The sequence below is a fragment of the Tinamus guttatus genome, unplaced genomic scaffold, assembly GCF_059628265.1.
Source record: "Tinamus guttatus ecotype Peru unplaced genomic scaffold, ASM5962826v1 Tinamus_guttatus_pri_ptg000476l, whole genome shotgun sequence".
NCBI classification, from domain to species: domain Eukaryota; kingdom Metazoa; phylum Chordata; class Aves; order Tinamiformes; family Tinamidae; genus Tinamus; species Tinamus guttatus.
Genome location: NW_028289010.1, coordinates 224,290 through 248,179, shown reverse-complemented (window position 1 = coordinate 248,179; position 23,890 = coordinate 224,290). Strand labels below are relative to the sequence as shown.

At 39.6% G+C, this 23,890-nt stretch overlaps 1 protein-coding gene across 1 annotated transcript in view; it reads left to right on the top strand.

The window, feature by feature from the left end:
* The window catches only part of GALNTL6 (polypeptide N-acetylgalactosaminyltransferase like 6), a 389,307-nt gene that overhangs the window by 304,085 nt on the left and 61,332 nt on the right, over positions 1 to 23,890 (top strand). The window contains exons 5-6 of the mRNA XM_088533045.1: positions 8,688 to 8,873; positions 14,439 to 14,622. Of these exons, the coding sequence (XP_088389171.1) occupies positions 8,688 to 8,873; positions 14,439 to 14,622 (370 nt within the window). The remainder of the gene's footprint in view (positions 1 to 8,687; positions 8,874 to 14,438; positions 14,623 to 23,890) is intronic.

The following is a 23,890-nucleotide window of genomic DNA, read 5'->3' as shown; positions in this document are numbered from 1 at the left end:
GATAACAAAGAAAAAGAAGAACTTGATGTCTCCTTTCCCAAAGCTCATTTTTCTTGTTGTAAATAAAAAGTGAAAAGCCAATCATCTATCCATGAAAAAAAAAAGCCACGGTATTATTGTTTGATTAATAACTCATCCTGATGTTAGGAGTTGCCCAATTATGCATCAGTGTTTGCCTCATTATGTAGAGAAGTATCATCAGAGCAGATTAGACTGAGAACAGAGGATGGTTTCCTTTTTCGATAATTAATTGTCATGCTTCAGAATATGTAACCCAAACAGAAGCCTAGTTCTTTCACTGTAGCACTTCTGTATACCCAATTTCAAAAATAAACTGTTTAAGCGATAAAAAAAAAAAAAGAAAAAGAAAATTATGATATAGTTTCAGAAACGGTGCTCCTTGCTGGTTGTCAGAGAATTCCCATGAACTGCAGCTTTCTGAAAACATCTTTTCTGTGATCCTAAGCCTGCCGTTCCTTCACTGCCGTAGCAATCCCCCAAAAGTTTATACGGAGAATGTAGCTAACTTCTCCAAATGAGCAGATGAGTGAAACGCGCTCCCCTCTGAGAACTGCAGTCTGACTTAGTGCAGAGGCTTGTTAGGATCCTGTCAAAGCCTCAGGAGGAGCAATGCATTTCTGTGCTAGACAAAGTTAAAAGAGAAAAAACTCTTGGATTAGAACTAAGAAAAGAAGTGTTCAGTTGATGGAATGCAGCGGTCAAGAGAAGTAACTAGATACTTGGTTCACCAAATGGAAGAAACAAGTAGAACTTCTTGAAGCTACAACTGCTGGCATTCCAGCCCTTAGGATATTCCCTCTAGTGGTGGGTGTTATATTGTAGGAAATAAGGATATTTAAAAGTTCATACCTGCATATATACTTCTAGTATTTGCACAACTAGAAATCTAAGGTCTCTCAGTAGGTTAGAGAACACTCACTGAGGATCCTTGTGCTGCATCCTGTTAGAGCATGTAGAACTTAGGAAACTTCATTATTTCTTAGTAAAGACTTGGTGCTTCAAGTCCAGTCCGTATGTCAGGGTTTTTTTTAAACACATGTATTGATATCAAATTGGAAGAGTCCGCAGTCTCTTCTGTGTTTTGAAATCTGATTTTCAAAGCGTATTTCAAAGACTTTTCTACTTTGCAAGCACCAGCCTGTGTGCATGATGCACCATTGCTCTTGTATGATTTTCCCAGGATAGTTTTCACCATGCTCAAGCTGCACCAAGATGATTCAGGTTGTCCCTAGCAGTTGGCATTAGGGGTGTCCTTGCCAGGATAACTTCTTTTTATGACTAGTTGTCGTGACCAGTAGAATTACTTCAGGAGGTAAAACAGTGTTTGGTGTACCAGAATCAGATCCAATTTTAAAAGAAAATTGCTTGTGCCGTATGACTCCCTAAGGGTTAGTGTTACTGTGCTTTGCAAATGCAGGGTCACTGCAATAGTGTTTCCCCAGCTCTGCCCTATGATCTGTCCTTGGCATTTGAGAGCTTAAAAAGAACCATGCTAGGGTAAACAATTTCTGAAGACAGCACCTACTGTAGAAGTCAGTGATATATTTTGGAGGAAGAACTAAAAATATGCCAAAGATAGTTTCAGGCAAAACAGAGAAAATGTCAGTGTAATGACAGGTCTCGAAATCTGCAAGTCTGTGTGCAGTATTATAAATATGTTTAAAAGAAAGTCTTGTTTTTGATGGGTTATTGTCAAGTATCCTTTACAATTTTTTTGCAATTAATGTTGCCAGGATGCAGTACTGTTACCCAGAAAACAGGAGCAATTTATTGATCTCGAGGAAAATTAGGCTTTACTGGATTCACTTCAAAAAAAACATTCTTCTAATTGGCCTTGCAACCTGGAGCAATCTTAGCAATGTGCTTTCCTTGGGGACAAGTTACTGTATAAATACCTATGTAGTAAACAGACCTGTTAAAAATAATCGAAGTTTAATGCAGCAGTGTCATCCCCTTGACAGATTTATATCATATAATTATGCTTCAAGAATGATCTCTAAGGCAGCTGTGCATTTCTTTGCTGTGATACCCTTATCATAGTTTCCCTGATAACTTACACTGCTTCCCCTTATTTTATTCTGAGCCAGTTACATGTGTTGCATACAGTGCTGTAAGGAGGTCCTAAAGCAAGTGCAGCCATCCAGGGGAAAATCCTGCTTCTACTACTACTACAAAAAAAAAGTCTGTTTAAAAATAAATAAATAAAAGCTTATGCAACCTCATCTGCCATCCTGCTCCTGGGAAGAGCATCTCTGAGCAAAAAGAAAGAGAAAGCCACGTTTTAGCTCAACAAACATAATGTTGTTTTAAGCCCTTCACAGCTCGTGTGAATGTTTTTAGACTCAGGACTAGGCAAACATGTGGCAAAGCTGTACAGGAGCAAAGTAGAGCTTCCCTGCATGAGCGGTGCTGCTGACACGGGTGAGGTTACTCTAGGAGTGCGTGTTCTGCCCTGTGCCATTCAGTGTGCAGAGCTTCAACAGCCTGTAGCAACTGGGGTTGTAACATTTCTTTTCACCCTTCATTTTGCGTGAAAGCCCACATAGTTAAAGGGAAGAGAAGCAGAGAGAAAGGCAGGTCTCATTTCCTGGCTGGATTCTAAAATCTCTCCTCCATATCATTAACTGAGGTCAGTTTCTTGCTAGCATTTTATTTTCAGGAATTATTATATTGACATTTCAGCAAAAAATAATTTTCTCATCTCTTTTTTGCATGTCATTTAGGTTTGTTTTGCTATGTGTTTTTAATCAAGTTCCTCATCCAGCTTAAGGTGACTGGCTTTTATAATATGTCATTGCTCTAGTGAACAATATTATTCCTATATATATTATAGCTTCAAACCATTTTAGATTCAGCCAGAAGAACAGAGCTATAAAAATAGTTTCTTTCCTCACTCTTTTTTTTTTCTCCCCAAGTTTTTTACATGGGAAATACAGTACTGGGGAAACATGCAGAAATAGGTACGTGCACATGTACAAAGAAGAAGGTCATAGGCTTTCCTCAGGCGGTTTGAAAACCCTTTGCTGCACATAGACACTAAAGGGATGTGAACAGCCATAATATGTGAAAGACAATTGTTTTAAAATTAGATACAAAGAAACAGCAAGTCTCTTTCTTCTAAATATTTCAGTTGAAAAGAGGTCTTTCTTTTGTGGGATATGTTAATTGTCAGTCATAGCTATAAAAGACGAAACACTGCCAATCAGGCCAAAAAGCACAGGTGGATACTAGTTTTAAATACATTGTTTGGTGACTTTTTTGTATTAAGCAGATAACATTTGTTAATAAGGTGCAAATCCTTGAGTAATTTTAGGGTATGAAGTACATTGGACATTGATTAATTGCTAGAAGTGTTTAACTGGATATCTAAAACAATATTTTGGTATTTTTAATATTTTGGAGGCTTTGAGGCCATATTTGATCATTTTGTCTCTGGGCAGAAGGTAGCCTTACTCTGCCTGGTACTGAAGAGGGTGGTGAAAATTCGCATGATCTCAGGGCTGGCTGGACAACTTGAGAGCAAAGAGTAAAACCTCCTTTCTCAGAGCTGGGCTGATGGCAAGGGCAGCGGATGGAGGAGTCTGTTCTCAGCAATGCAAAAGGTATTGGTTGTGATACTAGAACATCACCAATTAACTGAACGTTGTTCTGGCAAAGAGGTCCGAGAAACTTCTGTGCTGTCTGCAGAACCCTGTTAGTAACAGTCACAAATAGATGAGCTGATGGACGTGGAACAGGGAATCACCAGAATCTCTCTGTGCAGCTGATGAATGGAACTTTTGCATATTCAGGTTCTTCTCAACAGCATTTCAGTACATCATCCAAGGACCTTGGCTCGTTCTTAATATCAAAAAAGAGGCTGCATTTTAGCTTGCCCTGAGCCAGTTAACCCAAGCATCGTGCTAACAGGAGAAGTTTCCAAGCGGTTAGCACTAGTGTCTGTTTAAATAGCACAACTTCCAGATCAGCAGTAACTACACAGCATTTCCCAAGTGACCTTATTCTTAGGTCATCTGAAAAACTGTTTGGAAAAAAATTCAGTGCTGATCTGAGGTTGCCAAGTGTCAAGCAGTTGTAATTCAGCAGTCATTTGTCAGTCTAAGGCAGATTTACGGTATCCAACAATTTTCACAATATCTGACTGCTTCTGGCACTTGCTTCATAGTCTGGCATGACTGTGGATCAGATGCTGAAGTCAATCTGGCAGAAACCCCTCCGTTCTCCCTCAAGGGTTATCCAGCCAGGACCAATTAGAAATAAAAACCTTGGATATGGATATCTGAAGAAATGATGGTAACACAGTCTTCTAGGTGGAAAGTAAAGCTTTGTGAGATAACTAAAAGTTGTTCATTACAAGTGCAGTGGGGCAATGGAGCAGGTCATCCAGAGAGGTAACCAGTGGAGCCAGGACTGGAGTCCTGAAAATAAGCTAGAAAAAAGAGCAACTGACTTGATTCAGTATTGGCATTGATTCTGCATTAAACCAGCACTTCCCACTAGTATTCCACAAATAGGGAACTCTAAGAGAAACTGAAAAACACGAGGCACCCAAAATCATATGGGCAAATTATGTATTTTCAATAAACTTCTGCGAGAAATAGATGTATTGAAGATTAGGTATCAGAGCACTTAGCAGTTCCCTGGGCTCTCTTACAGCCCTTGGTGGAGGAGCACAGTTCTTTGACAACTTGCTCATTAAGAAACTGCTTGTACTTTGGGGCAGAAGCTGGAGGTGCTACAGAAGTAAGGAGGGGAAGTAAGTCAGGATTGATGCTTAACAAAAGGCTTTTCCTTTGCATTTGCTTTTGTTTTTCATGGTCCACACTGCTGTCAACCAATTCATGAAGACTGTCTCCAGCTTTCATGTAGTGTTTAAATCTCTCTTAAGTGTTCCTAAGGTTATTGAGGAACTTTGCTAGTCATAGAGCACCTGGCACACGTGTTGCCAGGTGGTACCAGTGTGATGAAACATTCCCCGTATGCACCCAAACAGAAAGAATTGCAATTCTGTTTCTTATTACTACTGTTTCTCCTGGCAAAGGCAGAACCTTGCTATCAAATTTGCGTCTGGGCACCAAATTAAATAATGGGTTAATCTGCTTGAGCAGTTATTTCATTGCTAGCACCAGGCAATTGTGTTTCTGCTCTTCTTTTCATAAAAACTTCCTCAGACTTTATAAAAAGAGACCCCCCCCAAAAAAAGGAATTAAAATCGGAAAAAAAACTGTTCATAGACTGTCTCTACAGGAGACATAATGTTGCTCTTTATTATCACTTGTCATACCAGTGACAGCCTATAAACTTCCTGCCCCTTCATGACTCTTTATTTGTCACCACCTGTGCCAACTCTTGCTCTGGCAGATGCTTGGCTTGAATCCAATATATGATTTATAAGTTCATTTGGTCAACTCTGTGAAGAAAATAATGATATATTTTCTTTTTAAATTACAAATTAGACATCTACTCCCCATAACTAGTGACAAGAGCTTTGGCTTCTTTACATCCAAACTGCACCTTTTATAGCTCGCTGTAGAATTTAAATGCTGGTTTCTCTTTCATGCCTAACTCTGAAAGTGAAATTTATGTAATATTGCAGCATATAAATGAAACCATCATACCTTCTTGTTTTATTGTGTGCCAAGCTTGCTTGAACTGATTCCTTTGGTAATAAATGGGCTGAATGTGTTGCCTCCCAGAGATTTAAAGGCCCTTTGCTTTGCTTTCTATTTTACATACCACATTATAATGTCTTTTAGAGAATTTCTTCAGAATTATAGTTTGTTCTGACATTGATTGATGTGTGTTTACTTGAGCACTTGAGTTTACTTGCTTCTATATGTAGGCTGTGTTTGTGAGGCTCGGGAGATGATATCAGCAACATAATAATTGGGAATTGTAATAAAATATAATTGAGCTCTAGGAAGCAAGAAGCAGATTTGTTTCTCTTCGATGAAGGATGTCTATGGAGCTCTGAGTAAAGCAGCGGTTTATTTTGATATTTGGGGAAAAGGCAAGGTTAAGAAATTCCCTGGTACCTTCACATCAAAGAGGGAAACTGTATGAAACCAACTAATAGGAAATTGTAAAGCAATCGTAGTGGTAGGTAGCCCAAATTGAGAAGTGCATCATAGGTTCCTCTGGTCAGCAAGAGGCAAGTGCTGCCAGGTTAGGCAAGTAAAGGTGGTTAAGGATTTACTCACACAGAGAACTGGGTTCAGGATGGGTCTATGTTCACGGCTGCTGCTGTCCCATGGCAAGGGAGTATCTCGTTAGTAGCTGTTCATGCTGTGTGCATCAATGTGGCTTGGCTCTTGGCTGGACATTGCTTCTGTACGGTGCACACAGGCTTCTGGGTGCAAGGAATCAGATGGGAAAGGGTTAGGTGACCTTTCCGCAGGGAATCAGGACGACAGAAGCTATGCTGCCAAACGTATATAATTTGTTTCACTTTGGAAATATGTAAATATCCCATCACTTTGAAACTGCTTCATTTTTCATAGCCATAAGAAGGTACAATAGGAAAGAAAAAAAAGCAAACAAAAAAGAATAGACTGTTTGTCCAAGCAGACTGGTTTTTTATATTGGCTGCAAAGCATGTTTGTGTGTCTGTTTTTAAGGTCTAATTCTCCTCTCCTACATTCCTGTGCTATGGGAATAGCCTCTATTGAGCTCATGAAAACAGAAAAAAAACAGTTCAATAAATAAATATTTCAGGCAGCCTTGCGGGTGTGTGCAAAGTGAATTCAGCCTCAGTTCAGTCATGATAGTGAATTGAAGCTGCTACCATAATGAGTAAGGGTAGCACACTTGTCCTGTAAGTATGGTCGATCATAAAAAATCATCGCTCAAAGACACAGGGCATCTGTTGCCTTTGTGACTGCTGGGGGGTTGTGCTATTCTTTAGTAGGCATGTAGCAGACAAGGGGGCAAATGCATTGAAACAAGGAATACCACTTTATTTCAGAATGAAAGCCTGGATATTCCACAATCAAGCATGGAGTAGGAGAATCACAGAATCATAGAATGCTGAAGGTTGGCAGGGATCTCTAGAGCTCATCTAGTCCAACCCCCTGCACACGCAGGGACACCTAGAGCACGTGGCACAGGACTGCGTCCAAGTGGGTTTGAAGATCTCCAGAGAAGGAGACTCCACAACCTCTCTGGGCAGCCTGTTCCAGTGCTCTGGCACCCTCACTGTTAGGAAAATTTTCCTAATTTTCCTTAAGTTCCTGTGGAACTTTTGATGTTTCAGTTTGTGGCCACTTCCTCTGGTTCTGTCGGTGGCCACCAGTGAAAAGAAGATGGCCCCATCCTCTCCACTCATTCCCTTGAGATATTCATATACACTGCTAAGATCCCCTCTCAGCCTTCTCTTCTTCAGGCTGAATAGACTCAAAATATCTCATGTTTATCAAACATCATTCCTTTTCTCTTCTTTCATATTCCCCCTTTTCTCACAGTCACTCCAGGGGACCGGTTCTCCATACTTTTGTTTACTACCTGGTCTTCCAGCCTCTGCTATGACCACAGAGCACTGTGTTGACTCGGGAGCTCTCCAGAGAGTTCAGCTCCTCCCTTCTCAGATGCCAGCTCTGTAATCCTTGCAAGCCGGTGTTCCCAGGTCACATCTTCAGCGGATTCCTTAGTTCAGGGAAGTGTCCCATGAGGTTGTCTACCAGTAAGTCCACGTGACTTTTTCCTGCCCCTGTACATTTGCTAACAGCACCCCAGTAATTCAATGTTGCTTCTGCTTCCTGATCTACAGGTAGATTTGGAAAGTCTTTTGTGTTGATCAGTTAGGAATAAAAAAAGCAGAGATGAGAGAGCATGTGCAGGAATCCCCATTGCAGTGGAGCTTAATTTTATTTTAACACAAAACCCTGTGTTCTCTTTTTGTGCAAAATAAAGGTACCAGACTTTTCGAAAGTAATGCATCTGAAAGGTGATGTTTTATATCAAAAGATTAGTATTTCTGCTGTAGATGTATTCGGGTAATTTTCTTTTCATTCTTACTATTTGTTTTTATTCAGAAAAAAAATAGTAGTGCCCAAATGTGCTCTTTTGTAATGCATACAGAGCTAGGTAATACAGATAAGAGGATCTATCAACTGCTCCACATTTGCAGTTTAATTTTATTAGGAAGTCAGCTGTCCATTTGCTTCAAGCTGGTATCCAACTATTAAGATCTCTCTTCATGTCTATTTCCCTTTCCTTACCAAAAAAAAAACAATCTAATCATGCTAGTTTAATGGTTACCTTTTAAGACTTGTTTTCCAGGCATTTTTCTTCATAATTAGTTGATATAGGAAGCCCATTTGGAAAGGACACTGCTTATGATACCATATGCCAGAATCTTCATCTGGCCTTGGGCTGCGGGAACCAGAGGATGGATGAATATCCTGCAGTTGTTTTGGCATGGTTGTATCACGGATGGCTGGTTGCCAGCAACAACTGCAGTAAAAGATCTTGAGTGTCAGTGTTTTCCTTTGTGTGTTAAAACAGAGCATTTGCACTTTATGAACCATCTCGGGCAGGATTTGTGGCAGATACTGGAGGACTTGAAGTGACAGAAGTAGATTAGTCGCTTGCAGGTTGCACACCAGCCTGTCCTGATGTTGGCTGCTCCAGCCCTGGCACCACTGACACTTTTTTGCCCTTCTTTCTAGAACATTTGAAAGAGAAGCTGGAGGAATACATGGTCCGCTTTGCCAAAGTGAGGATCGTGCGTACCAAGAAACGAGAAGGGCTCATTCGGACCAGGCTGCTAGGAGCCTCGCTGGCTAGAGGAGAAGTCCTCACGTTTCTGGATTCCCATTGCGAAGTCAACGTGAACTGGCTGCCTCCCTTGCTTAGTAAGTGTATGAGCATTCATCAGCTGCTAAAATTACAGCTTTATAGTACAGTATTACAGCTTCAGCCATCCTGTAACAAGCAGGACACCCTGCATACAGCGGGCCTGGAGCAGCTTTGCAATCCCAAGCACGCAGATCTGCAGACCTTCATAGACACTGCTGAATAGCACAGGCATCATTTTGCTGTTATACATGCTGGTTAGTTAATAACTGAAGAGTTAGTACAGAGAGAACACAGAGTAATCTGAGCTTAATTTTGTGATTCTTGAGACTAAGGAACTAGTAAATTTTTGAAATATTGCTTTGGCCTATGTTAGGTTTTGGAGTTAAGTTTTATTTTATTACAGCATGCCACTCAATCTAGGATTATGCAACAACCATACTATACACCTGCAAGCTTTTGTTATGCAGGTGTTGTACTCCTTTGCACTCATCTACATTCTGTTAAATCAGCTTTTGCTGTAAATGTAACCTCTGAGTTAAATCCAATAACAACTGCATTCACAATAGGAAGCTCAGAAGGAATGATTTGCTATTGACTGCTTTGCTATATTCCAGCTACAGCTGGCAAAGTTCCATTAGCCAACAGAATGGAAAGAATCAATTGTTGTAGCCTTAGATCTCAGTGAGGAAACAATATACCCTTTTCTGCACACCTGACTACATGCAAGGTGTCTGTTCTTTGCAGAGCGAGTGCTATTTTTGGTAGCAATAGCAAAATTTCCAAAGTTGCTATTAAAGAACTTTGTGTTAATTAAAAGAAAATGTTTTAAGTACGTGACAGGTGAGAATCCCCCTCATTAACAGTTGTCATTTCTTGAAATTTGTTGTAGGGCGTTTTCAGCAGCACAATACACTGATAAGGCAATTGCAGCCAAGAAAAAATGCTGTTCTTTTTGAACCATGTACCTTGAGAGGGAAGAACAATAACTGCTTTTCCTTCAGATTTCCCTTCCTTTCCTTTCCTTCAGATCAGTAACAAGACAATTATAAAATTCCAAACTTAAATCCTTCCTAGCTTCCACATCAAATTAACACATACAGTCTATTCCCTTGTTAGCCTTTTCCCCTTAACAGCAGCGTCAGAGTTTTAAAAATAACCTTCCTTCCTGTAAAGCCCAGCTCCTTGATGCCATAAAGGAACAGGAGGAAATAGGAGTTTCAGCAAGACTTTCACAAGCAGCTCTGACAAGCAGCAGTTAAACATTCTGGATGTACTCTACCCATGCAGCCCTCTCTGCTTTCTCATATTATCCCAAGACAACACTCATTCTATACATCACCACTAGTGTAAAAAGCTCAAGCAAGTTCTCAGACTCAGCCTCTGTTACCTTCTGCTAAATTGCTGCAGATTAGATAGAACCTATTCTGTTTCCTTCTACTCTTCTATTTTTGCTGACTTAGACATAATAGGAAAATCACAGGTTGAAAAACAGTCCTTTTCTCGCCTTCTTTTCTGAACCAAAGATACATCTAGCTGGGTTTGACCCCATAAAGCCTGAGAAATACATGAACAGTCAGATAAGAATTTGTAATTGCACTTGGGTTGCAGTTGGGTATTAAATCGATGATCACAACCCTCAGCCTCAGGCCGCACAACTGGCACGATCAGACAGCCTTAATGAGAGAACAAGACCCAATTCTCCCCAGTTCTCAAGTGCAATGAGATCTTTCTCGTGCCACATATAGTAGAAATACCCTTAGCTAGCCAGCCAGAGGGTCTAGAAATTAATCTGGAAGAACACAGAAGCCTGAGATCAATAGGCTTTGTTTCAAAAGAAAAAAATAAAGCATAACATAAAGAAGGACAAACAGAGGATGAACACACAGCGAATATATTTCGGAATGCCCTATGCCCTGTTTTCCTAAAGGGAAGGCAGAACCTTTTCAAAACCATTAAATGGAAAATATTCACTATATTGAAATCTGGCTGCGGATAATAGTGAAATTAATATCTTTTTATCTTTTAGTGTTGATCTCAAGGTCTATCTCGTAATTCATTCAACACTGTGTTTAACTGAATGACACCAGCAGAAACAAAAGCAGAGGTTATACCATTATTCATTGCTTTGAGGATGCCCTTCATCTTCACTTTGTTTCTGATTGTGTTTTCCAAACACAGCAAAAAGTCCTCAACAAGAGCCGAGTTCAGCTTCTGGAGTGGAGACTGTCGGTCTTCTCTGAGCAGGGATGTATTTTTCAGTGTTTCAAAATATTTTTGTCAGAATGCGACCTTACAAGTTAGAGAATGAGAAAAAAAAACACAATCAGAGCCAATTCTCAGTTACTTAGGCATCTAACTCATTTTCAAAATTTACTGTCATTTTTTAGCTGAGAGAAAGACTGTGACTTCAGCACTCATTAGGTATATAAGTAGCTTTGAGGAGTTTTTTGTGGGGAAAAAAGTGTGTTCATTTCTATCAAGGTCTTTTATTTTGTTAAAAACAAGTGCAAAATGGCTTTTCTGTATTTTCTTTAGCCTTTATGTATTTTATTTGTTTAGCTGAAGAGGATTTCTAAACTGAGATGTGCTACCCTTAAACTGACGTCTCAGAGAACGTTGCCTGATGTTCCCTGAGCAGGCAGCTGTAGCAGAGTAAATATGTTGGCAAACACAGCTGTTTGTGATCACTTCTCAATAGTATAAAGTCAGCAGAAGGGGGAAATGCAGCTTGAGCTCTGGAAGATGTGGCTGAGAACTCAGCACAGTACAAAATCATGATCATGGGTCTAAGGTAAGAAAATGAAAAATGAATGAGCTGGAAGATCCAGGTGCATCTTACCTTCTGCTGATGTTGCTGCAGGAGCAGTAAGAGGTGGGGAGATAGTCAGTAATGCCTGAGATTATTTCCTGAGCCAGCCTTAAGGTTACATCAGGATTACAATATGCTCAGCAAGTTGTATTAGCTCCCTGCTAGCTCTGGCTGTCCCTTTCCACACAAGAATTATAGTGGCACATTACTTGCCAGTGAGGAAGGCTAAGAGCGTAAACACAAATGCTGATGACAAATCAGATGGCCAGAAAATAACACACTGAACCACTCAAATGTTGTCATCATCTTTGATCGTGTTTTGTGAGCAGGGAGATAAGAACACTTGTAAAGTGGCATTGTTGGTCTAACCAGACCAAATAGAAACAGGCATCTGAAACTAAAGGGGTGCAACTTTCTCAGGATGTTCTTGAGGCAATATTGAGGCTTAGACGATATTAAAACTTTTGTTTATTGTCACATGTATGCACATGGCTTAATTTTAGAAATTCTGAAAAAAAAAATCAGAGCAGTTAGTAGGGAGGAAATTCTGAAGCTTTAATCCTAGGTTTCACCCCATTCTGCAAGTTTTTTTCATATATGATGGCACTTGCCTGTCCTTCCCTGCATCTGTAGCATATATGTATGTGAAAATACTGCATGGAAATTTTCAAATCAATAGGAATTTGCACAAAGATGATGAGAAAAGCTAATGGAAAAGACGTTGTAAAGCATTTCAGCTGTGGCTTGCAGTCTTTTCCATTAGAGCAGATGGGATAAAGATTGGTGGGTTGCAAAGGCAGCAGTATTTCTGCATCTGTATCTGCACTCTTGTGACATGTAGGCTGGTCATACAGCTCTTCGGTCTGCTCCCTAAGTTCATACTAGGGATACATTTAAACCCCCAAAAGTATGTGTGCAAAAATCATTATCTCAAGCATACTGAAAGAAGCATTGAGGATCAAGGTTTGATCACTTTGTCTTTTGGTGTGCACGTGTACATAAAGTGTACCCTTCAAAAGTCAAGATCTCCTTGTGGTTCCCCATCAACTGTAAAATATCTTTGAGAATGAGCTTGAGAAGTAAGTTCTCTGGATGCATGAAGGAACAGAGAGGTAAGTACCATCTTGCACTTAAAAATCTTGTAGTGATGTGGGAAGGATGCCTGGGATGGAGTTTGGGTGTGTGACTCACATTTCCAGCCCTGCAGGCTATTTAAAGAAAGAGGCTTTAAAAAAATCCAGAGGAAGGTGCTGACGTGCTATGAATCTACTTTGACCTGGTCCAGCCAAATCAATGCCATTTAGCTTCTCCCCTCCAATCAATTCAGGGTGAAGCATCAGAGCATATTACAAACCCTATAACTATTAGCAGGACCATCACAGGAAATAGATTATGTAAAAATGACTTTACATAAAGATTACAGATAGCACTACACAGTGTACTAGCAAATGCAATTGTATTGGGCACTACTAACAGTAACGCAGCCATTAAGTCTTGGATGAGGTTCCTCAAATTTTGTGAGAGCCTGTACTTTAAATTTATTTCACTATTAAAGGATTAGATATTTTTAAAAAAATAGACTTCCAGGTGCAATAATTTCTCACTAGTGGTCTGCTTTGTTCCACCATTTAGACAGTCTCTGAACAACACAAAAATAAACATGAAGACTCCCAATGTCTTGTTTAAAGTAATCATTTTTAAAGTGCAGTCTTTCAGAAGGGAGCAGACTACAGGTTATTAATGATCACACCACTGTTACCTGCCTGACTATTTAAGGTTTTATTCTGCACTCAATCCTCTGGTTTTTTTAGGCTATTATCAGGCACCAGTGAAATCTAATCCTTAAAAAAATTGAATGTTCTCCACCTAGGCCTAAAAAGTGTTAAAATTTCTGAAGAACAGAGACTACTATTTAAAGAAAAGTTTTATTTTACTTAGAATATTGAAAATTCAAAACATAAAATGATAGCTTTTTAAAAGTTCACAGAGAGTTTTGATATAGTCCTTTCATGCTCCTTTTGCCAAAGCAGCTACAAAGTTTCCCTCTACCTCCTCAAAATATTATTCTTCTACTTAGTTCTTGCACTTGGGTTATCTTCTTTACCTTTGTTTCCTTTCTGAGGAACCCTGCAAGATTGAGCAATGGTATTTGCCAAAGGCAATCCCAGGATCGCCCTGCTCTTACACCAGAGATTTCTAATTTTTATAAAAAGCATAAAGAAAAACAAGAGTAAGAATAATACAGTAGAAACCATTTTATACCTCAAAGCAAGGAACAAAAAGATCATAAAGGCTGTTTTATTCCTAGCGTCAGAGTTCATTTTCAATTTGTAGCATTTGACCTCAAAGTTGGTGCACCGTAGCGCTGCAGGAAGAGGCTCAATAGTTGCAAAGTCTGAGATTTGCATTTGGGAACACAAATCCCTCCTGCAGGATTTTGCCTTACACACTCCACACTGCTGAAGAAGTATTTTTATATTTTGCTTGCTGACTTGTTCTGTAGCTGACAGATTGGGGACAGCTCAGAGTAGTAAAGGGACAGAGATACAGATGTCTGGACCCCTTGTGGGTGTCGCAGGGCTATGCCTCCTTTTAAAGAACTGTAATTGCTTCTAATCATTGCCCAACTGCATTAAGTCCACTTTAGATAAAGGTCTGATACAAATTTGAAAAATGAAATTATTTGGGGACCATAGGGATTGAAGCAAGCAATCTTCAAAACATCAAAAAACCTGTGGGATTCACTTTGCAGTAATGTGATAGATGGCTTGACTAGACATGCCGTTTCCTATTTTCTGCTTTCATTTTTCAGACCAGATTGCACTAAACCACAAGACCATCGTGTGTCCTATGATCGATGTCATTGACCACAATCACTTTGGCTACGAGGCACAGGCGGGGGATGCCATGCGAGGAGCTTTTGACTGGGAAATGTACTACAAAAGAATTCCGATTCCTCCGGAGCTCCAGAGAGCTGATCCCAGCGACCCCTTCGAGTAAGTAGCAATAAAGGAGAGAATGAGACCGGGAAGCAGAACGTGCAGACAAAATAGCTCTAGCAGAAGAACGCAAGACCGAGAATTTCCTTGTAGGCCAATTAGTGCTAATTAAAGGTAATAGAGGCAAACGGCTGTAAACCTCAAAACCAGCAAAAAGACCAGGGCAGCAAGTTGCAGAATTCACAAGCTGTGCTTGGAAATGCAAAGCTTCCTGACCTCTTCTGCCCCGGTGCTTATGCGTAAAAGCAACACATACTTGTAGTTCAGAGAAAGCGTGGGCATTGGGCAAGGAATAAATGTGGCTACAGTTATTCTCTTTATTCCACAGAGCATTTTCTGAACAGACTTTAGTTTGTGTTTTCTTTGCTGGAGATTTATGTAATACGTGTGTGAATAGCCAAGTCCACATTCTGCTAGCAAATGCTTTATTTATGACTGGTAATATTGCTACTGTATATGTGTTGCTGTAATTTAAACACAGGAGTATCAAGCCCAAATAGTATCAAGCTGATTTGGAAATAATATTTTATACATCAGCCTCTGATCCTAGTACTGTATAGATCAGCTCACCCACAGGAATGATCTTCAAGTCTTCACAAAGTTAGATCCTTTCTTTCTTTTCTTTCCTTTCTTTCCTTTCTTTCTTTTCTTTTTTTTTCTTCCTTTCATGTAAGGGCTGGGTGAGTTTAATCCCGCTCAGGAGGGAGGGGAGAGACGTGGCCCGGTGTGGGGAGGGCTGCAGATCTCTCATGCAGCCTGCGTCCCAGCAGGGCTGGCACCGAGACCTGCTTTCATACTGACATTATCCCTGGCTGAGACTCCACACTGCAGATTTTCGAGGTTTAAAAATTCAACAATGTCCCCATCCCAAGAGAAAATCCGGAAACAATAGCCTAGAAAAATGGTTTCTCTGGCCCAGACTCTGAAGTATTTGGTGGTAATGGGTCTGATTCGTGCAGAAGGCTGCATATAGCCAAGGGACAACCAGCAATCTATTCCAAGAGCTGGTGATGGGCATGTGGTGTGCTTAGCTTCATCACTCTGCTTGTTCCTCGCCGCCTACCCCATCTAGCCACATCAGTCTTCATCTTGCACAGGTACTGGTGTTGATGAAGTGCTTTTCATCAGCTGCCAGTGCCACCAAGCCACAGCATGGACACAGTTAACATAACTGCATCACTCTGCAGAGCCGCTAGACCCTCCACTGCTCTTCCACAATCTCCCTGGTCTTCTGAGCAGCTCTGTGCTTTCAACCTACTGAAAGTCACCTAGTACATCTTATAATTTGGTTTAGCGTTCATTGCCTAAAATCAGTATGATTTTTTTTGCTGAGGTGAAGGGTTATTTTGTAATTCAAACACAATTGAGAGAAGTCTAGGGCCTTCTCTCTTGACTACTTCCAAATTAAAAGTATCTCAAGCTTTAAACACCTTGATTGCAACAAATATGGTGAACATTGCCGACATGGTGTTTAGGTATAAGTTAATTGACCCAAGACAGCTTCTATGGCAGTAAAGAGACAAAATAATTTTCCTTTAGGTGCATATATATGAAAACTAGAAATGGCTTCAGCCAACATCATAATTATTATATTACTATTTGTAAGCAGTAGGGATTTTTTTTTAGTTAAATATTTTTCTGTTGTTAAATATTTTTCTGTTCTGATTTCTTACCAGCAGCATCAGATCTGAGGTAATCCTTAATGAACTGTAAAATTGCCAGCATTTTTAGTAAGATTTTTAGTAAGACACCAGCAAATAATGGGTATGTGATCCAAAAATAGTGCTGATGGTGGGTTTTGTTTTGTTTTGTTTTTCCTTAAAATGCCAGCACAGTGTGCAACTTAAGCAGAAAAGGTCACATCAGTCTAAGGAATAATGCACATTTAAAAAAAAAAAAAAAAAAAGGGCAAAAAAATCAAACTACAGAAGACCTAAGAGTGGTCATAATATTATCGGAGTGATGTTTTTGCTTTCCGTATGCGCATCATTAAAATCCTGCTGCTGTGGACACCAGCAGCAACGAGCTGTCGGGGGGTTTTGGTGTGACAGAAGCCTGCAGCGTGTGTGACCTGTAACTGTCTCAGAAGGGTCTGGCCCTCCCCATGTCAAAATCAGGTGCAGATGGTGCTCTAGCACCATCCAGGGAATCACACGATGAACCAGTAAGTGCCTTTGGATCATGCTGCGTTCAGCCCTCATTGCTCATTTTGGTTCACATGCAGTTTGTCACTGGCAATGCCAGGCTTCCTAGAGGCTTCGCTGAACCAAGATACAGCCGTATGAAGTGTATTTTTCAAAGCTCCTATGTGAATTCTTGGAGATTACCCTGTACTTATTGTATCGTTTAGGAAAATTTAGCAGTTATTCCATCCTGGGATAATTGGATCTCATTAAGTCTTTAAAATTAGCTATTTTTCTAAAAGACGTGTTGCTGCTATTCAAGATATGTTACATGAGCCTCCATAGCTTCGTGGCATGTGTACAAGGCAGATCAAATCAGTGCTGTGATGTACTGTGGAGAACTGTGTTCATCACCCTGTCGTGTCAGTCACACACAGTGTCTTGATCCCAGGCTTACTGATCACTCAGCAGAATTTGAAACAAGCTCTGAATTTTCCTTCTAGCCCATTACTAGGAGCACCAGGGATGTTTGCTCCTTCGTGGTAAGGAGAAAACCTTGGCTGTCTCTGTGAGCTGCTTCCCTGCCGTGGCAGAGGTCTGGGGCATTGCCAGGGCGCTCTCGTGTTCCTGGTGCTCTCTGTGGTGCAAAACACTCGAGTCCCTGCAGGAGTTGCCCTAACCCAAGCAATTGCCACTTAAACTAATAAGGTAACCGTGTTGCTACAATGGACTATGATATATAGCATGTCAGATTATATGATTTAATAGCCTGTCTGGGCTAAAAGCTCAGTGGAAGCTCAAAGCAGAGGTCTGATATGCTCAAGCCTGCTGGGGATGACTGTCTATTTCCTGGCATTTATGTAACATCAATTCATGTTATCAAATGTCCTATCAGAAAACAGGACTGTTGGAAAAAGTCAAAGCTATTAGGATTAACACTGCATGGATTGAGTAGGAGAGGGAAGGACTGCTGAGCTCCTCAGAACAGCTCTATGTGCATAGGTGTCTCATCTAACAGAGAGTGAAAGGTGGGGGAAGACCCAGCAACCAGTTTGAATAGCTATTCAAGCTGGAAACCCAAATCAGTCAGTCTTGCTAGACACCAGAGTTTTCAATGCTTCTTTGGGAAAATTAGTTTTCTGGTATACAACTACCTCTATTCTCTATGTTTCTTTTTACAATGTTCTGTTTGCCTTCTGAGATAGGTTTGTCATCTTCAGACCTCCTTAAGGGGAGAGGAAGCCAGAGAAATGTATGGATCTAGCAGAGCACTAGAACCATAGTTTGGCAAATCCTGCCCTGGCTTAGGAATGGGAAGCATGCCTGTAACCTACCTGTGTAACCTTTGAGGAGATATTTTCATTTTCTGCACTCAATTTCCCATTTCTAAAGTAGAAATAGATTCACTTTGACATCAAAGTGCTACCTTGGATATGAGTATGGCAAAGGTTGTAGGTCTGAGGTCTCACAGTAATAGAGGCCATGGATGTGTTATGGATGTCACTTACAAAAAAAAAAAAAAAAGGTTTGCATGTTCTCAAGGGAAAAATAAATTAGATGGTCAGTATATTATCTGTTCCCTGGCATCACAGGTTCTCAGGCCTAAATATGACATATGACCTTAATGCAATCAGTCACATGTTAGCCTGGAAGATTGCCTGGCACTTTCAGTTGATCTGCATATCTAAAATTATATTATTGTTATGCAAGCTGTTGTCAGGTTGCTATTTTATTTGAATTTGATGTAGTTTGCTTTACTTGGTAAACCTTTCTTTTCCTGCAGCTCCTTACTTTCAATACCCATACCTACTTCTAACAGCATGTCGATGCGAAGACACTTTTTGCTAAGGCTGTATTTCAAATCTGACAAGTACTTTTACAATTTTATGATCATTTTCTGAAGTTTAGAAAGTGCTTTGGACAATGATTTCTGTTCTATAGCTCCCAGTGTTTTATAGTCTGTGTCTTTTATGGCTGATTTCTGCCTATAAACATATTCATAAAACCTCTCACAACCAGAAACAATTGTCAATTTTTTTTAAAAGCTCGAGCATAATCTACTGCTTTGATCTGTGCTACAGGAATGTACAGGCATTATTCTGCAGATAGCAATCTCCAACTAGTGTGAGTTTGTGTAATTTAAGGGCTTTATTTATTGTTTTGATGAGCTATAGTCTGTAGAAAACTGTTAGTGGAGATAACAACCATTTTTACAAGCTTCAAGCCATCTATGGCCGCATGAAAATATCTAGACTTTTCTTAATGAAAAATGTTAACACTTATACACACCATTATGAATGAAAATACAAATATTCCAGTATTTCCTCCTGCTTTTAGCAGGCGTAGAGGTTCTGTACAACAGCTAACCAATTTTCTCGAGGGTCATTTAGCATTAGCCATCAGGATCCATCCCTTCCTTTCCCTTGCAATACCCATCATTCTTGTATTCACAGCCAGGGAAAAAAAAACAGCATAGTGTAGCAGCATCTTTGCTTGCCAATATACAACTTGTGACCTCCTGATTTCTTGTCTATCTGCAATAATTCCAACTGCCCACCTGTCTTGGCCCTGGGGATTAAGAGTTTTTTTCCGGCCTTAACTCTAATACAAATTAAGCTGCCAATGCAGTACTTGCTAGAAGCTTGGGAAAATGGGCTAGGAAGAAATGTCAAGAAGTCTTCTACTTTGTTCCCTTACCTCCTGCCTCTAGAGCATTCCCAATAGACTAGCCTGGTTTAACGACCTGTGGTGCGGAGTCCATCAACTCTCTGGAGGATTTATTCCAGTGTTTCAGTATTATTTTTTTTCACAGTATCTAATCTGAAACTTTCTCATCACAGTTTTAACCCCTTTGCATGTTGCACTGAATACCTTACACTGAGGGGACAGATAAATGCTTTGAAATACTTCGGAACTGTTGTCAGAGCAGTTCACTGTTTGTTGTATTCCAGTTTCTCCTTTTAATTATGTTTTCTAAATCTCTGGTTATCGTCTTCCCGGTTAATGCAGAGAACACACACTAAACCAACCCAAACCCTGCCATTTCTTTGCAAGAGAGGTGGGTGATACAACATGTCTCGTGGCTCTGTTCCCATTCATGCATCCCAGAAGAGCCTGTGTTTCCTTCAGAGAAATTGGAGTTGTTGATTCATCCTAGGCTTGTGTTCTGGTATAATCTCCAGATCTTTTTCTGTAGTACTGCTGTCTAGCCAAGTGCTCATTGCTCTCTTCTTGTAATGCAGATTTCTCTTTTTTGAAGATAAGGAATTTATCTTCGTATCAATGTTAAGTGCTACGCATAATAAGGTGATGTGTCTTCATTATCCCTGCTTTAGTGCAGTACTTTGTACTTGAACCTTTTAAATTTTCTGACTTTTGCTTTTTTTTTCTTTCTTTCTTAATTTGCCACAATTGTTGAGTCTGATTAACCCTTCAATTAATTAGTAACCTTTTCTAATTTTGTTATTTGCACATTGAATAACTGTTATGCAAAAACCAAGTACTGGCCACACTGCAGGTTATTAATGAAACACCAAACGGAGTCAAGTGCAGGACAGTTTGCAGATCCCCTCTTGACGATTCCAGTTTAATCTTGGATCACAAATGGTCGCGTTTTGGTCATGGTAAAACAGCAGGATGGTCATCATGGGTAGTTCCCGTTGCTGAAGTTTTTAGCCCTGGCAGTTACTTCTGATTTAGTTCTTTAATCTGAGGTTTGAATAAGAAAAAGAGAGTTAATGCAAATTTTATTTAAAATATCAGAAAAGAAAAATATAGATATTGAGCTGATGAAGATTTTAGAAATAAGACAAGCAAGAGCACATTCTGAATTATCCCTAGGCATTATGGTGTCTGTTCATATAAGGAAAAGCAGCAAAATACACTTATTTTTGCTGCAAAATATGCTTTGTCAAGAGGCAAAGGCAAATGCCTCTAGTGACCTTTAAGTGATAATTATGATAAATACCCCAAATTTTTCTGTGTTAGTTTATTTATAAAATACTGTAATTGTCTGTTATAAGAACAAGAAAGTGAGGCTCAAAAGACTTGACATTTGTTGTTCCGTAAGCTGCCAAGGCAGTGTCCTTCATTAGGTAATGAAATTCTTGTTTCAGCTCTGCTCATTTCTAAAAATACCTTTGTTCATTGTAGGAAAATAGCATATAACCATCCCTTCAAGTGAATACTTTTGAAAATCAGCACCTTTGATGTTTCTGTTGCCAAATACGTGTCAGTGGTATGTTCGGTGTTAGAAAGCAGCAGTGGGTATTAAAGCCTATGAGTCAATTTACCCCCTACAGAGAATAAGGTCTCTGCAGAGAAAGAGCAGACCCAGCTCCCTCCTCTCTCCTGGTTCTATGGCAGAAAGTCGAGCTGATTTTGCAGAGCTGTTTTTTTGTGCTAGGGCAAATAAGTTCTCTGCTTTCCCCTGCAGGAAATGCTGTGGGTCCCCTTTGCAATAATGTTTTAATGCTTTGCCCGTTATGTGAGGATTCTTTTCCACAGAATGACAGAGTTTAAGTAGCAGAAGTGTTTGAACAGAAATTTTTGTTCCCTTTTATTTAGGGAAGTAGAACAGTCCTATGTCATAAATTCCCTGTCTACAGGGTTATAATTACAGTACATATAATTAATTACAGTGTTATAATTAAGTTGATATAGTTGAACCATATTATTTTGTTATTGTTTTCACTTGACCTTAAATCAAGCAGCATAAACAAAACAAGCAATTATACAAGTCAAATTGTATAGGCTTAAATTTACACTTTGTCGTATTACTGTAGTGCAATAGTACTATATTAGTTCTATTTCTGCTAAATAGGATATTATTATTATTCTACTACAGAGAGATGTTAGGAGACATGATCATATTACAAAAGTAAATCATAACATGTCATCACTATTGCAAGTGATTTCAGTATTATTTTCTTTGATATTAATTTGCTAAATGCAGAGATTTTTTTTATTGCCAAAGCAGAGTATTGTGACTGTCTTGATGAACTGGCAGTACTCAAAGAGTATTCCTGAATCTGTACTGGAAGGTAATAAACACACTTGTAATTTCTGTAGGCATAAAAGGACTCAAAGCTTGTCAAAAATGAAGATATTGGAATGATTGAGACTGTACACTTTTTATGTGTTTTTGTTTATGTTGTATAACACACTGCAGATCAAGCTTGTAAGATATTTGACAACACTGCTCTAGTTTTAGAAAATACGTGCTTTGATCATCTATTTGGCTTTCTGCCTTTTTACTCCTGTTAGTATTTTGCTGAATAGGAAGGATTCCTCAGCACAGTGGGCATATTTGACCATAAACTGTAAGTCTGCTGCTAGGAAGGCTGATAGATGGCCCTCAACTGCAGACAGATTTCATCTGTCTCATCTAATGCTTATTAAAAAAATCTAACTTAAATTGCATTATACAAACCTTGGATTATGTCAAGGACCACCAAAAAGCTCTTTTCAGGAGTAATTATTGGACTTATATCTCCACCTACTGGTTGATGGGGCAAAGTCCTGTTCAAATGTTTAAGTGAGATTCAAGCAGTGATTTTAACACTGTATTAAAGCATCTACTGGCAGATCATTTACAACCACAATGTTAAGGGGGGTGTATTGTTCAAAGTGATTTGGCTACTGGTTAACAATTAAGCCACGTAGTTCAAATTTGTTGACGTACATATATGTCTTGCATGCTAAGACCATAACCTTGGTCTTAAGACCAAGAACAAGATGTGGTAAGGCTTTATTTTGAGAAAAATAATTTTTAAAATGCTTATATCCATCTCAGAGCCATTTAGTGGGAATACGCTGGTGTATCCAAGAGTCGAGCGCACCCTAAGGCTCTCAAGTGCTCTTTCTGTAGAACTCAATGAGGCTTCAGAGCATAATAAGGATGATAAAACTAGGATGCAAGAGAAGTGATGAAAAAATAAAAACTAAAATGCTGTAATAGACTCTGCCAGGTTGATCCATAGTGTGATTACCAGTGTTGGTATGCAACAAGGAAAAAAAAAATGCAGAAAACATCCTAATTGCAGTTTAGGCATTAGCAAAGAGAGGAGGCTGAATTTTAGCAATAAAAAGTGCAAAGTCAACATGAAGTGATAATGAGAATTTGTTTCAGAATTGATTTCTTTTGTTGCTAATAGCAGAGGAAGGGCAATGCCATTTGTAGGAGCTGCTCACAAGCAGCAGTGACCCTGTCTTGTGATAACTGCAGTGAAAAGGGCAAATGCAGTCCTAGCTAGAGCTAATAGCCAACAAGTTTTCCAGAAATGTGGAAGAAAACTGAAAGAATGTTAACAGGGATTTTGCACTTTGTCTACATATAAATAATAGGCGCCAGCAAAATCATTAAGTATCTAGTAAGAAGCTAGCTGATTTTTGAATGGTTTTTGTTTGATCCAGATGTGAGGAAAAAATGTTAATTTTGAAACTTGGTTAAATAAATTTGCAAATTTCTGCATGTTGTGACATCGTGGGCTTAATAGAAAATCCAAGAGTAGATCTCAAGAGTAGAACTGAAGGAGGAAGACATGGAGTTAACCCAGAGTCCGTGCAGTACAAGAGCCGATTTAGTAGAAAGGCACAACACCAGCAGGACTAATGGGCTTCCTGCAATTTGACAGCAGCAGAGTTGATGCCTCATAAATCTCTGAAAATGCAAGTCTTTCTGGAAATGAATTGTGCACACTTAAGCAGCCAGGTTGTTTCAACATACTTGATCTGTCAGATACCTCCTGGTCTGTTTCTAAAGGAAAATCACATCCCATTTCAGCCTTCACTTTGATGGGCTTCTTCAACTGCTTCTCAGAAAATTCCAGTCTCATCAGTGCTCTGGTTATCCCAGTACAGCTCTGTATTTAGTTTCATTTCTCCCCTTTTAAAAATAGCAGGCTATTTTTTTTTATGTGGCATCATATAACATGTGATTCTTAGCAACACTGTTGATCTGTATTGCTGAAAACTTCCCCACCTTACAGTTGCTTTTGCCTCTTCCAAAGCCCCAATGCTTACCTGTTTCTTGTTTCCTTCGTGCCCAAGCTATCTGACTTTGCTCGTGTCAGAAGTTTGGGAGAGCTACTCTTTGGGAATTTCAAACAGTCCAGATTTGCTTCTGGTGAGGTCGGCAGCAT